The sequence below is a fragment of the Chiloscyllium plagiosum genome, unplaced genomic scaffold (assembly GCF_037043375.1).
Source record: "Chiloscyllium plagiosum isolate Xiang-an unplaced genomic scaffold, Cpla_swu_hap1 HiC_scaffold_49, whole genome shotgun sequence".
In the NCBI taxonomy this organism is placed as follows: Eukaryota; Metazoa; Chordata; class Chondrichthyes; order Orectolobiformes; family Hemiscylliidae; genus Chiloscyllium; species Chiloscyllium plagiosum.
Window position 1 is genome coordinate 12,811,312 of NW_028270187.1, and position 16,046 is coordinate 12,827,357.

Below are 16,046 nucleotides of genomic sequence, written 5' to 3' on the forward strand. Positions count from 1 at the left end.
AGCCAATTCTCTTTCCTGTAGCAGGAACATTGTGGTCAGTCGACTACAATACAATTTATTCGTTTGTTCCCCTTTCCTTTTGACACGACCAAAGGAATGTAACACCTATCCATTTCTCAACATTATTCACAAAAGTATGTAGCTATGCATTGAGGAAAAACTGATGACATCCTGAAGAACAGCCCATGGTATCATTCCTGCCAGTTTGAGTCTGCACTATAGGAGTTGGAAAACCCTTTAATTTCCCATTACACAATCCATGATACAAATCAAATGCAGTGAGCAGAAACTAACAGGTACATATTGATAAGTGCACTCACACATTCACATAGCTGAAATTGACAGGCAAAGATTAATATCTAAATTCAGAGTCACAAAGCAGAAGCTGGCATGTACAGTTTGATGACTGTATTTATACATTTACAGAGCAGTCGGATTGGTAACTATATTCTGATGTTCACATTGCAGAAACATTCATGTACAGATTGCTAACTGCACACTGTAACACATGTAGGAGAAATCAACGAGAAATTGAGGACAATATTTAAATATCCGAACTGGCAAGTACAAATTGGTAAGCACATTCACATATTCACAATACAGAAGCTGATAGGATAAATGCACTCACTCGTTCACATGGCAGACACTGAAAGTCACAGATTAATAACTGCACACTCAAATACATAGAGCTGAAACTGATAGGAACAAATTAGTAAATACACCCTGACATTCACATTGTAGTGACTAACCGAGGTAGTTACTGACAGAGAAAGTTTGATACCAAATGTATCATATCCACAGAGCAGAAACTGACAGGAACAGATTAGCAATAACACTCAGTTTCATATTGCATAAAGCACAGCAGAATCTGACAAGTATAGATCGATAACAATACTCAGTTTGACAAACAAAGCCTGACAACTACACTCTCATATTCAACTCATATTCACATGGCAGAAACAGTTACAGCTTGACATCGACTCACACCCATTCACATTGCAGAAACTGACTGGGACAGATTGATGATGATGACACTCACACATTCATATGACAGAAACTAACAGAGGTTCAGCTCCATAACTAACATCACATATAGATGTTGGAGAAGCTGACAGCTAGAGACTGATAATTATACTCTCATTCACATTGCAGAAACTGAGAAGGGTAGTTGCACTCACATATTCACATAGACAATAGGTGCAGGAGTAGGCCGTTCTGCCCTTTGAGCCTGCACCACCATTCAATATGATCAGGGCTGATCATCCTTAATCAGTATCCTGCTCCTGCCTTATCTCCATAACCCTTGATTCCACAATCCTTGAGAGCTCTATCCAACTCTTTCTTAAATGAATCCAGAGACTGGGCCTCCACTGCCCTGTGGGGCAGAGCATTCCACACAGCCACCACTCTCAGGGTGAAGAAGTTTCTCCTCATCTCCGTCCTAAATGGTCTACCCCGTATTTTTAAGCTGTGTCCTCTGGTTCGGCACTCACCCATTAGCGGAAACATGTTTCCTGCCTCCAGAGTGTCCAATCCTTTAATAATCTTATATGCCTCAATCATATCCCCTTCTCAGTCTTCTAAACTGAAGGGTATACAAGCCCAATCGCTCCAGTCTTTCAGTGTAAGGTAATCCTGCCATTCCAGGAATTGACCTCGTGAACCTCAGCTGCACTCCCTCAATAGCCAGAATGTTATTCCTCACATTTGGAGACAGAACTGCACACAGTACTTCAGGTGTGGTCTCACCAGGGCCCTCTACAGCTGCAGAAGAACCTCTTTGCTTCTATACTCAATCCCTCTTGTTATGAAGGCCAGCATGCTATTAGCCTTCTTCACTACCTGCTGTACCTGCATGCTTACCTTCATTGACTGGTGTACAAGAACACCCAGATCTCTCTGTACTGCCCCTTTACCTAAATTGATTCAATTTAGGTAGTAATCTGCCTTCCTGTTCTTGCCACCAAAGTGGATAACCATACATTTATCCACATTAAACTGCATCTGCCATGCATCTGACCACTCACCTAACTTGTCCAGGTCACCCTGTCATAGGTGACCTGGACCCTGTCATCCAGGTCATAGAAACTGACAGGTACAGATTTATAACCACAGTCACACACTCACATTGCAATAACTAATAGGGATAGATTGACCCTCCCTATGAGATATTCTAAAAAAAGTAAGAAAACAATATCATTTATTCAAATTACCAATTAAGTTTCCCACAACATCAAGGGATATACTTGATCAGGTCTGAGAGTTTGGTACACCTTTATGTCTTTTTTAAACATCTCTAACACCTCTTTTGTCATGTGCACTGATGTCAAATATTTTTCAAGATATCAATATCTATTTCCCCACGTTTCCTAGCCTCCACTCCTATGTCTCCAGGCATAGAACAGTAACTGTACTCCCATATTCATATTACAAAATATAGCAGATTCAGATTGATAAATGCATTCATACATTATCAAATTAGAAACTGATGGGAAGAGATTAATAACTAATCAATTTATATTTAATAATTCATCTAGCAGAAACTTTCAGGTATAGAATTAGAATCCATACAGTTTCAAAACAGGACGTTCAGCCTGACCCTCTGAATATTATCTCAACCAGAGCCATTCCCTTATCACTCTACATTTACCCCTGACTAATGTATCTAACCCACACATCCCTGAACACTATGGGCAATTTAGCATGGCCAATTCACCTAACCTGTTCTTTGGACAGTGGGAGGAAACCGGGGCACCCAGAGGGAACCCACACAGACACGGGGAGAATGTGCAAACCCCGAGGCTGGAATTGAATCCAAGTCCCTTGCGCTGTGAGGCAACAGAGTCAATCACTGAGCCACTGTGCCGTATAATGTACCGCATTTTACAAGAATGCTCAAACTTCATAAACTAACTGGTACAGATTGATTACAACACTTGTATGTTCACAGAACTAAAACTGACAGTTACAGATTGATAACTACATTTTCATATTCACTTTGCAGAAAATGACAGGGATGATTTAATGAATATATTTGCATTTTTACAAGCAGAAACATTCAGGGATATATTAATAACTGCATTCATATATTCACATATCTGAAACTGACAGGTACAGATCAAAGATTTAACTTGCTTATTGACATAGCAGAAACTGAGACCCACAGATTGATACTTGCACTCATACATTCAGATAGCAGAAACTGGCCGGCACAGATGGATAACTACACTCACTTGGAGGAAACTGACAAGAACTTTCCCATAACATAACCGAACAGGTAAAAATTTATTACTACACTTCCAAGTTCACAGAGGGATAAACACACTGTCATGTACAGTTTGATAACGATATTCAAGCATAACAGATCAGAATCTCACAGGTACATATTAGGAACTACACTCTCTCATTCACCTTGTAGAAATTGACAGATGCAAACTGATAACTACACTGACACATTCACAGCACAAACTGACAGGAACAGGTGGACAACTACCCTCATTCATTTATGAAGCAGAAACTAACAGATGATAACCACCACTTACATATTCACAGAACAGAAAGTTACAGTCATAACTTGATAACTGAACTAACACATTCACATCATAGAAACTGACATACATTTTGATAAAGGCATTCGAACGTAACCAAGCCAGAAACTTACAGCTACATGTTCATGTCAACACTCTCATAGACAGACAGCAGAAACTCTCAGGGGTAGGTTAGGAAATACACATACGCATTCACATAGTGGAAATTGACATGTCCATATTAATGACTATGTTTGGATGTTCACAAAGCAAAGACAGATTGATAACTGCACCATATTCACAGAGCAGAATCTGACAGGTATATTTCCATATGTACATGTCTGAAACTGACAGGTTTACAAATTGACAACCTCATTCACATATTCACAACACAGATTCTGACAAGGAATGATTGTTATATGCACTCACATATTCACCAAGCAGAAACTGACCGGTACAGATTGATAACTAAACTCACATGTTGAAATAACAGAAACTGAAAGGTACAAACTGATAGCAACACTCTCATTCTCATAACTCATATTGCCCGATATTGGTTGAGATGTACACTCTCATTCACACAGCAAAAACTGGCAGGTATAATTTAATTACTACCTCAGATATATGGAGGAGACACTGACAGGGACAGACTGGAAATTACACTCTTCTGGTCACACAACAGAAAATCACAGGTACAATTTGTTAACAACACTTCCACTTTCACTTAACATAAACTCTCAGATACAGTTTGATAAGTACACTCAATTTCACACAGAATCTGACAGATAGAGATTGAAAACTGCACTCTCATATTGACTTGGCAGAAACAGATAGGCATAGATTCAAACCTGTGCTCACATATTCACATTGACGAAACTGACTGCTAAACTTCTGTATATGGAGAGAAACTTTTCTGACAAGTATAATTTGATAAAGACACTCAAATATTCACAGGGCAGAATGTATTGATCCCAACACTATCTCACCAAGCAGAAACTGTCAGGGAAATATTGATAAATACACTCACATGTTCACATTGCAGAGACTGACAGGAAGCATTGCTTCTGAATTTCTCATATTTACACAGTGGAATTGGTCAGGGATAGACTGACAATTTCACACACACATTCAGCCAGAAAAACTGACAGGTATGGATTAGTAACTACATTTACAGATTCTGACAGGGACAGATTAAACTAAACTCTCAGAAAAACTCAAAGCAGAATCTGATAGGTAGAATGATAAATACATCTACACATTCACAAAGCCAAAAACTGACAGTTACTCATTGATAATTAAACACTGATTCAGAGAACAGAAACTAATGAGGAAAGATTGATCAATTTACTTTCACGTTGCAAACACTGACAGCAATAGATTGATAAATACATCCACAGACACAGAGCAGAAACTGTTAGGTACAGATTGATAACTACACGCCTGTATGCATATAGCAGAAAGTGACGTGGACAGATTGATAACTATAGTCACACATTCTCATTGGAGCATCTGACAGCAATACATTGATTGACAATCTCTTGTTCACATGACAGAATTGACAGAGACTGAAAATGACAGTCACATTCACACAGCAAAATCTGACAGGTACAGATTGATAACAGCACTCCCACATGCACACTGACTGAAACTGGCAGGTATATGTTGATAATTGCATTCATCTATTAACAAACCAGAAACAGACAGGTACAGGTTATTACTGACACTCTTAGACGAACAGAGCAGAAACTGACAGGGACAGGCTGCTCAATAAACTCACACATTCACATTGTAGAGACTGACAAATATGTATTTATAACTGTATTTTGACATTTACAAGTAAGATGGATAGCTCCATTCAAATATTCATACAGGAAAAATTGACAGGTCCAAATTGATAGCTATATTGACATATCTATGAAACAGAGACTGGCAGGAACAAATTGAAAAATAAATTCAGATTGCAGAAATAGGCAGTGCTCTCAGCTGCAGGGTTATGGGCTGTTAGCAGGAACATGGGATTAAATGGCCATCTAGTGTCTTTGTGTTGGAATGGACAAGATAGGCCAAATGGTCCTCTTATGTGCAATGACATTTCAATGGATCTATAGTTCTATATCAATCTGTCACTGTGAGTCACTACTATTTGAATACAGAAGTAATTTAAGCAAGGCTTAGAATCACAGAATGTGAGAGTGTGGTTGTTATTCACAAAGTAGGAATTGACATGAATAGTTCAATAACTAAACTCATATTCACAGCCCCACTTGCATTGGATAGTCCCATTCATGGAGCTGTACAGTTATTGGTTCGTTTCTGGACCTAAGTCAATTGGTATTGAATTAACAAATAGAAAAATCACCAGACATGGAGCAAGAGTAAAATCAGACATGTTGTTCTGTTTGAATTCCTGGCTTTAAATACAAAATTCGTGATTATTAACAGAATGTTGCGTTGATCAGTAAAAGATGGTCAAACTTGGCTGATGGTGATTTACAGGAGATTTCACTTCTATCTTCCTCCAGGTAAATACTTGAAGGACCAAGACAATGTAATATTCCCTCGGTACAGAGCCAAGTGTATCCAGCTGCTTTTAACAAACAGCAGGTATGTTACTGCTGTCAAAGTGAAGAACATTCTTTCCACTGTCGGAGTGAATTGAGTCAGCTACACATTGAGCTCAGTTTGAGAGAGATGTTCAAACAATTGAGAAGATATCAGTTTGTTTCTTTCTCACAGTTCACAATGCACATATGTCCAGTTTGAACAAATTCACCATTCACAGCTCATTGATATTTGCACAATTTTGAAACTGGAAAGTCTGAATTCTTGTCCAAAATATGCACTCATGAACTGAAACAGATCTGCCTACAATCACTCTCATAACAAATATCACATAACGAATCACACCCTCACAGAGAATATTAGTGGCTGCCAGAGAGGTACATCCCTTTACCAAATAGAAACTGACAGGCATGCATTGATACCTTAGTTCACTCGTTCATTTTGCAGAAACAAGCAAAAACGCATTGATGATGACACACGTATTAACAGGGCAGTTTTACACACACACACACAACTGATAGGGACACATTAATGACAACATTTACATGTTCGTGTGACAAGAATGGACAGATACAGGTCGATAAATGAATTTTCATATCCACAATGCAGGAATTGAGAGATTGAGACTGTGGCTTTAACGGGTTTTTGTCTTTTTGTTCTTGAAGAGCAAATTTAAGGCAGAGACACTGAGCCACAAGAGCCAACAGTTTGAGGCCTATCGGGCATCTTTACAGAAAGCTGAAGACTCATCAACAGAAATTCTTCATGTTTGAGAAGGACACCTTGAGTTTATTGATTTTGGAGAAATTTAAGAACAAAAATTACAGACGGTTTAGATTAAGATTACTATCACAGCCATTCAATTTGCAAATTACATACATGGCAGGGCGAGGGAACCTAATTGCCAAGATGTTGTTGTGACTTTGATGAAAAAAGATGGAAGCGTTACATAGCAGGAAAAAGTGGACTGTCATAGTGAGTGTTTGCATGCTTAGAGTCAATGAAATGTGTACGTATTGTTTACTAATAATGTAAGGCTAAGGAATTTTTAAAAATTGGGCCATCTCTGTATATTGATCAGTTCTTTTTAAGAGAGGTGGAAGGTTTGATGATATTGTGGCTTGAAGATATTTATTTTGTTCTTTCTTTCTTGTTGAAGAGAGGTTTTATGGCAGAAGTGTCAAGAAGTCTGCACGAGAGTAAACAGTTTGAGGCTCCTTTTAAAGTTGGAACAGAAGCAGCCTGAACGGATGTGGCCAAGCTCTCACAGAATGACATTTTTAGTTTTGGCTTTCAGCAAAACTGTTGGTGTCTTGAAGGCAGGAAAGCTAGTTTTTTCCTCTCAGTTACAGTCAGAAGCTGCAGATTCTCTTTCTGCTACTGGAGTTGGATGTGAGACTATATCTTTATTGAATTTATCTTTTGCCAAGGATGTTTATGGGATATTACTGTATTGGAACAGTTAATTAGGAAGTGATACTGTACCCATTATTCTGTTAAGTATTCCAGTAGAGTTAAGTTATTCCAATTTCTTCTTTATTGCTTTGTATATTAACTACTATGGACAGGACAAAATGCACTTTTTAAAGTCACACAATCACTCTAACTGATAACTGCCCTCATATTCACATAACAGAAACAGACTGGTACAGATAGATAACTAGACTGCCATATTCACACAAGAGAAACATTCAGGAACAGATTAAGCCAAATTTAAATATTCATAAAGCAGAAGCTGACATGTACAGATTGATAATCAAACTCTCATATTCACAAACCAGAAAATGTCAGGTTTACAACACAGAAATTGACAAGGTGAGACTGATAAAAGCATACACACAGACTCGTAGCAGACACTGATAGGGATAGACTGGTCATTACACAAATATATTCACTGAGCAGAAACTGACAGGTACAGATTGATAATGCCAGTCAAACATTCACATAACAGAAATGAACATAAAGACATGGATAGGAAAACCCCCATTTACATAGCAGAAACTGTCAGGGACCAATTAGTAAATACAGTCCCTCATTCACAGAGCAAACACTGACAGGGATAGATTGATAACTGCAGTTACACATTCTCACAGCAGAGACCTTAAGGGTAGACTGATAATTACACAAACATAATGACTATGGAAGAACAGACAGGTACAGATTGATAACTAGACTGCCATATTCGAACATCACAACGAAACTGAGATACTCACAAAACAGAAGCTGACAGGTACATGTTGATAACCACATTGACATATTCCCAACAGAGAAATGGACAAGGTAATTCTGATAAAAGCATTCCCACATTCACATAGCAGAGACTGATATTTGGAGACTGAAAATTACACAGACAAATTCATTGAGCAGAAGGAAACAGATACAGATTGATAAAGCCAGTCAAACAGTCTTATAGCAAAGACTGATAGGCACTGCAATGGTAAATACCCTTACACATTCTCACATTAGAGACATTCTGGGATTGTGATAATTACACTAACATAATCACTGTGGAGGAATGGACAGGTACAGACTGATGACTACACTCTCACATTCAGATGGCAGAAACTGACAGGGACAGATTGTGAGAGAGTAATAATCATTCACCTCCTGAAAGCTCACATCGGCTGATCAAAAACCGCACTCTCGTTTTACACAGCCAATAACGAGAGGTAAACTAACCCTTAACCAATCTGAAATTCTGAACAACACTATCTCACAGTGTAAGCAGGGAACCACAGTGATAAAACAAATAACACGAAATAGTCACAATTAAAATTTGCACAAGTATCATGTTCAAAATAATCCTTAAATATTTCAGAGTGAGTACAACTGACTTGTGACCAAATAAAGTTCAGAGAAAATCCCCATAGCAAAGTTAATAATGAAAAAAAAATCTGCTAGAAACTGAAATGCACCAAATAATATGTAATCTAATGTAGTGCAAAGTAAGATTTCAGGAACTGAAATATTGGCAGGAGGCTGCTGACACTGATTGAGGAGCCGAACAGGGAGTAAAATTCATGTTGTCAGCAGAAAGCAAAAGGCACAGGTCACAGTACGTCAGTTCCCTTTAGTCATTGAGGTAATCAGAATAGAACTGGCAATGATACACACGCTGGCAGCTATTCTGAGTAATGTATGAATACTTTGGCTGATACTCATTGGAGATTTGAAAAAGAATAGGGGAAAAGATAAGTGAAGGGAATTTACAGAGTAGATGATAGTAGAATGTCCTTCATCTTCAGAGAGTGTAGAACAAGAAACACAAGCAAAAGAGAACATTCCTTAACTCCCATTTTCCTCTAACACAATGCACTTGTCAAGTAGTTCCATCATTTCCAGGAGTAAAACACACTCCCTGTCAGATTGCAGTGCATTTTCTCACTTGACAACAAATGTGATGCCATTTTAAAATGGAAGAGAAAAGAAAACCATTATCAAAAGATGCAGAATACGTTACAATTAGAATCTCACTTTAGAGTAAGCTCGGAATTTGATCCCTTCACAAAGTTTCGGTTTGTGTTTCCGATGGTATTACAGATCCTGACAGATCCACGTTGAGTCCCAAACTAACCAATCAGAGTGAGGTTACCATGCCTACGAAGTAGCCAATCAGGAACCAGGCTTTTCCGCAATCCCTCATTAGCATTGATGACGCCGTCAGTCTATAAAGAGCGAGCTCCGAGGCCGCTTTCCCTTATTCTGTATCTGAGAGTGAGCGGCGCTATGGCTGAGGAAAAGAAGGGTCAAGTTGCCAAGAAGGGCGCGAAGAAAGCGGTGAAGAGGGCGCCAGCGAAGGGCGGCAAGAAGAGGAGGCGGTCCAGGAAAGAAAGTTACGCCATCTACATCTACAAAGTGATGAAGCAGGTTCACCCCGACACCGGCATCTCCTCCAAGGCCATGAGCATCATGAACTCGTTCGTCAAAGATATTTTCGAGCGCATCGCGGGGGAGGCTTCCCGACTGGCCCATTACAACAAGCGCAGCACCATCAGCTCCCGGGAGATCCAGACCGCCGTGCGGCTGTTGCTGCCCGGGGAGCTGGCCAAGCACGCCGTGTCGGAGGGCACAAAGGCGGTGACCAAGTACACCAGCTCCAAGTGAGGGACCGCATTGCACTGAAACACACACATCCACAACCCAAAGGCTCTTTTAAGAGCCACCCACAACTTCCCTGAAACAGCTTGATCATTATGTTACTGGTTATGTACCATTACTGGCTGAGGTTTGAAGTTAAAAATCACACAACACCAGGTTATAGTCCAACAGGTTTAATTAGAAGCACACTAGCTTTCGGAGCGACGCCCCTTCATCAGGAGCGTCGCTCAGAAAGCTAGGGTACTTTGTGCACCCCAGTCCAGCACCGGCATCTCCAAATCATGTCTGAGGTTTGTATGTCGTAAATGTTACGTAAAGTAATGAGTGATCGCTGACCCGGTGCACCTTATTCTCAGATGCGATCATGTATATCCTGTACTCCCTGCCTGGGGAGAGAGATCATGTGAAACGCCACTGAGTCATTTTTCAGCTGATTGTATGTGTCCGCGTTACTCTTTGTTATTTGATCAGTTCCGGAGTTACAAGCCCCAATGGGGCACGAAAACAAAGTGCCCCCAGTACCAGCCGACGAGCAAAATAAACAGTTTCCCTCGGAGTGCGATTTTACTTTGTTTATTTTTCATTTCCAAATCTCCGCACTGGTATTGTCAGGTTGCAGCGCCGGGCAAAATGCACCAAAACAAAACTCGAACAGCTGCAGAAGTGGCAGAGTAAATGTAGAGTTTTTATCGATCTATGATCGTGTGCAATTGGGAGGGAAACTTTAAAATGTTCTCGAACGATCGTGTTCACTATTAATGCACTGACTCGGGAGAACGTAATCATGTTTTATCAGTATATCGGGATGCTGTTGAAATGTGAAATAAATGATTAGTTGCAGAGTGCAGGGTTTGGCGCCTTTTTTGTTTCCGCTTGTGTTTAATGTTCAGAAGATTCCATTCAGGATCAGGAATGGGAAGATTCCAGGAGGCGAGGTAAAGGGCGCACTTTTTTAACGTAGAAGTAAATTAAATCGAGTATTCGTGCATTCTTCCGTGTTTAAAATCTCTTTTTCGGTACATATTGGCGGGCTTTTCAAATTGGAAAGAAGGCGGTTGATGATTTGGCGCTGGTACTTTCCGCCTTCCTCCCCGTGCCCTCTCCGGATTGGGGAATGAGGCAGATATCTGATTGGGAATTGGAACAACATTAGGCGGGGCTGGACAATGGGACCAATCAGAAATGGCCGCCCCACCATTCCTCCCGAAGGTATAAGAGGCCGCAATGTGGGCGGAGTGCAGCATTCTCTGTGAAAGTGCTTGTGAGATTGTGACCATGTCGGGAAGAGGAAAGGGCGGTGGGAAAGGACGCGCCAAGGCGAAGTCTCGGTCGTCCCGGGCTGGCCTGCAGTTCCCGGTGGGCCGTGTTCACAGGCTCCTGAGAAAGGGTAACTATGCTGAGCGTGTGGGTGCCGGAGCGCCGGTCTATCTGGCTGCGGTGCTGGAGTATCTGACGGCTGAAATCCTGGAGCTGGCCGGCAACGCGGCCCGGGACAACAAGAAGACCCGCATCATCCCCAGGCACCTGCAGCTGGCCGTGCGCAACGACGAGGAGCTCAACAAGCTGCTGGGAGGGGTGACCATCGCTCAGGGCGGGGTGCTGCCTAATATCCAGGCTGTGCTGCTGCCCAAGAAAACTTCCGCTGCTGGATCTGCTAAAAAGTGAAGAGACCATCCTTGAATCTGACAACCCAAAGGCTCTTTTAAGAGCCACTCACAGCATCTGTGAAAGGAGCTAAACACACCTCTGTCGGATTGAATTACCTTCAGTTAATTGATATAGGTGTCAGTCCCTGCCTTATTCGATATTGTACTGTGTGTGTGATCTGATTTGAAACCTTTCCTGATGGCCGTTCACCGTCTGAGCCGTAGCGCAAGGAGCCTGAAAAGTTAATCAGGAAATGCTTTTTCCCGAAACATCGATTTTCCTGCATCTCGGATGCTGCCTGAACTGCATCACTCTAATCTCCAGCATCTGCAATACCCACCTCTGCCAAACAGAAGTGCCCTATCCTTGAATTCCACGGAAAGATTAATTTTACAGTTAAATTTCCATACACCGAGGGTGTATTTTGATTGCACAGTGCTCTGAATGAGACTTTCTGCTGTCGTTTCGAAGCTTTCAAAATGAACTGAGATCAAACTAGAACAGTTGCCTCCCTGCAAGGGTCAGCCAAATAGCACAGAAACAGATCCTTCCATCCAACCAGTCCATACCCAATATAATCTCAAGCTAGACAAGTCCCACCTGCCTGTTCTTGACTCATAACCCTCCAAAATCTTAACAATGATATACTTATCCAAATGTCTTTTCAACGTTGTGACTGTGTCCATATGCATCACCCCCTTTCGAAGTTAATTCCACACAATCTATGCTGTTTTTTAAAAAAATTCTCTTAAAATCTTTTTGCTTTGACCTTAAAAATGTGTCTCATAGACTTGCAGTCTTTTACCATCGAAAAAGATACCTACCATTCCCCTTACCTTTAGCCCTTATGATTGTCAAAACTCTATCACCCATCAAGATCTTAGGCTCCACAGAACAGAAGTCCCAGCCTATTTTAAAACGGAATCTTCCATTCCATCAACATCTAGTAAATCTTTTCTGAACCCTTTCCAGCTCAATACTTTTGATAACAGGGTGACCAGAACTTGATATGGTAATCCAGAAGAGGACTCATCAACATCCTATACAACCTCAATACGACCTTCCAACTCCTGTACTCCAAGGTCTGAGCAATGAAGGCAAGCATGCTAAATGTTTTTTTCACCACATTGTCTACATGTGAAGCAAACTTCAAAAATATGCAGCTGGCCAACTAGGTCTCTCTGTTCAGCAGCACTACCCAAGGCCCTACTTGTAATTGTGGATGTCCTACCCTTTGTTTTGTAAATATGCAATGCCTCAATAACTCCATCTGCCATTCTCATGCCTTTGACTGATTTAATCAAACTTTGCTTCTAATCTGAGATCGCCTTTTCTGTCCACTATACCACCAATTTTGATGACATCTGCAACATTACTAACCATGCCTTCAGTATTCTCATCTAAATCATTTACATAAAAAACAAACAAAAGTGGACCCAGCACCGATTGGGGCGGAACATCATTGGTAACTTGCATCCAGTCTAATAAGCAACTGTCCACCACCTCTCCATCTCCTGCTGTTATGCCAATTTTACATTCAATTGGCACGCTCAACCTGAATCCCATGTAATCTAATCTTGCTATTTAGTCTACCATGCAGAAACTTGTAAAAGGCTTTACCAAACTTCAAGTCAATAATGTTTACCAATGTGCCCTCAATCATCTTGGATACTCCCTCAAAAATCTCAACTCAACTTTGGGAAATATAATTTCCTTCTACAAGACAATCCTGACAATTCCTAATTATTCCTTGCCCTCTCCTACCACTCCTCCCCAAAACCGTACATTTGAATCCTATCTTTCAGAATCACCTCCAACAATGTACCCATCACACAAGTCAGACTCACAGGTCTATACTTCCCAGGCTTCTCTTTACACCCCTTTCTAAAATAATGGCAAAATATTACCCAATATCCGATCATCCAGCACCTCACCATAGTTACAGATGAAACAAATATTTCTGCAAGGGGCACCACAATATCCTCCTCAACCTTGCACAATGTCCTGGGATACACTCGATCAGGTCTCTGAGATTATCCAACTTTGTTTTCAAATATCTCCAGCATTTCCTCTTCTGTAATGTGAACACTTTTCAAAACATCAATATTCATTTTCCTGCATTTGCCTGCTTCCCAGTGAAGACTGATGTGAAAATTCATTTTCTCCCTCGCATCTTCTGAAATTCAAACAGAACTGCAGAGGTGAACTGGATCTGCTGGTAACAAAATGGCCCATGTCTGCTCCCACAAAATGGCTGACAAATGTCTACCCTTAGTACATTGTCATGAATGGCTGTGAGTAATCTATTTTATCCAGGGAAAATCAGGGTACTTCTGAAAACTGACTAACTTTCACACAGGCACAAATGTTTTGGTTCCATGTATCTATGCTGGAAGTCTTTGAAAACAACCTAAGCCTAACTAACCAGAACAGAATGCATTCTTACAAATCTTATAGCAACTAGTTAAAACTAAATGTCTTTTTTTTAACACACATAATTAGGACAATGGGAAATATAAGAGGAAAAACAGAATTTCATAAAGAAAGCACATGAGATACAATGAATAACAGAATTCAAACTGACTCACAGATGAGGCCTGAAGGAGTTTAGCAATTAACTTTGGAATGTGAATGAGGAGGATGAATAGAAAGATGGCAAGGATGAGTGATTAAAGTGTCTGTTCAATGCCATGAGGTCATGGGAAGCTGAGGCCTGTTAAAGGAATGCCTGTCATTGAGTCAGTGTCTTATAGGATTGGGTTTACGAAGTATGAGGGAGGATCAAAGTGATCACGTTGTATGCGATTGTTATCAGCAAATTTATAAAAATACTGCTTTGTTATAAATTCAGAGCATGTCATGATCTTCCTTTCAGGGCTGGTCTCTGGAGAGGATCCTTTGTCCCTGCTTTAACTGCGTTTTGCATGAATAAGCCTCCACTTGCCCGAGTTCTGTCTGCCTGCTGAGTTTGCATTCCCTTTCGGGGGAAAAGGTTCCAACAACAACAACTACCTCTTTGTTTAAGGTGCCCTGCTCTCTTTCTCTTCCTCATTTTTAACTTGCTTTGAATGATCTTGTAGAATCTCATTGAATTATGCTTGACCTTATCTGCCAAGACTATCTGGTATCCCCTCTTTGATTTCCTAATCTCCCTCTCAAGAATGCCCTTACTATTTGCATAACGTTCAAGAGATGCTTTTCACCCCAGTTGTCTATGTCTAATATATGATTTATTTGTACTTGCAAATAAAACATTGACCTTGCTACTCCTCTGTTGTTCTTTTCCAGTTTCATTTTTATCAACTCTGAGTGTCCTTACTAAAAACTTTACATTTATGCACATTACATTGCTTTTGCCCATTGACTTCTCCTCAACACAATCACAATGCATTTTCTTTCACAGCTCACCATCCGACCTAATTTTTTGTCATCTTCAATATGGAAATATTACATTTAGTTTTCTCTTCTAAATCATTGTGACTATATTATGAAGAGTAGGATTCTAATCATGATTCTTGCCATGCCTCCTAGTCACTACCTGCCATCGAGAAAATGATCCATTTATTCTCTCGACGTGTTTTCTTTCAGCCAACCAGTTTTTAAAATCCATCTCAACACCATGTTCTTTATTTTGTTTTACGTGAAATTTTGTCAAAAGAAACATCCGAGTGATGTCATCTGCTTATCACCTCTATTCCAGCAGATTTGCCAAGCTGTGAACATAGAAAATTATGACACAGGAACAGGCATTTCAAATCCATGCTGACTTTGTTTGGACCCAATGTTTTTTTTCGCAGACACTCTGCAAGTATTTTTTTCCTACAGGCTGAGTGGCCTATAATTCCCAAATTATCTCTAACTTGCTTTTCAAACAGATTGGTTACATTAGCTAACTCATAATCTGTGGAAAATGTTACAATATCTATGGAATCTTGGATCATGACCATTCACTATTTCTGTGACCACTAAGTACTCTGGGATGTGGATGACCAGGCCGTGCTGTTTCCCAGCTTCAATCTTATCCATTGTCCCAACACAATTTTCCAAACAATACTGATTTATTTCAGTTTTTCCCTCTCTCTGAACTGTGTGACCCAACATTCCTGGTGCATCATTTGTGTCGTCCTTTGTGATCAGAGAACAACATTTGGATGGAAAACCATTTTTGCTCCCTAATATGGACAGCTTCTTCTTGATCTTAAGAGACCTATC

The 16,046-nt window shown here is 40.4% G+C and overlaps 1 protein-coding gene, 1 long non-coding RNA gene and 1 pseudogene across 2 annotated transcripts in view; 2 read left to right on the top strand and 1 right to left on the bottom strand.

Moving 5' to 3' along the window:
* The window catches only part of LOC148135595 (uncharacterized), a 134,093-nt gene that overhangs the window by 53,645 nt on the left and 64,402 nt on the right, over positions 1-16,046 (bottom strand). The window lies entirely within an intron of this gene.
* Positions 9,199-11,021, top strand: LOC148135597 (histone H2B-like). Its single transcript, XM_087984862.1, has one exon. It carries the CDS (start codon positions 9,741-9,743, stop codon positions 10,191-10,193), a length of 453 nt encoding a protein of 150 aa, XP_087840988.1. The 5' UTR covers positions 9,199-9,740; the 3' UTR covers positions 10,194-11,021.
* On the top strand, positions 11,455-15,092 carry LOC122544557 (histone H2A-like; annotated as a pseudogene).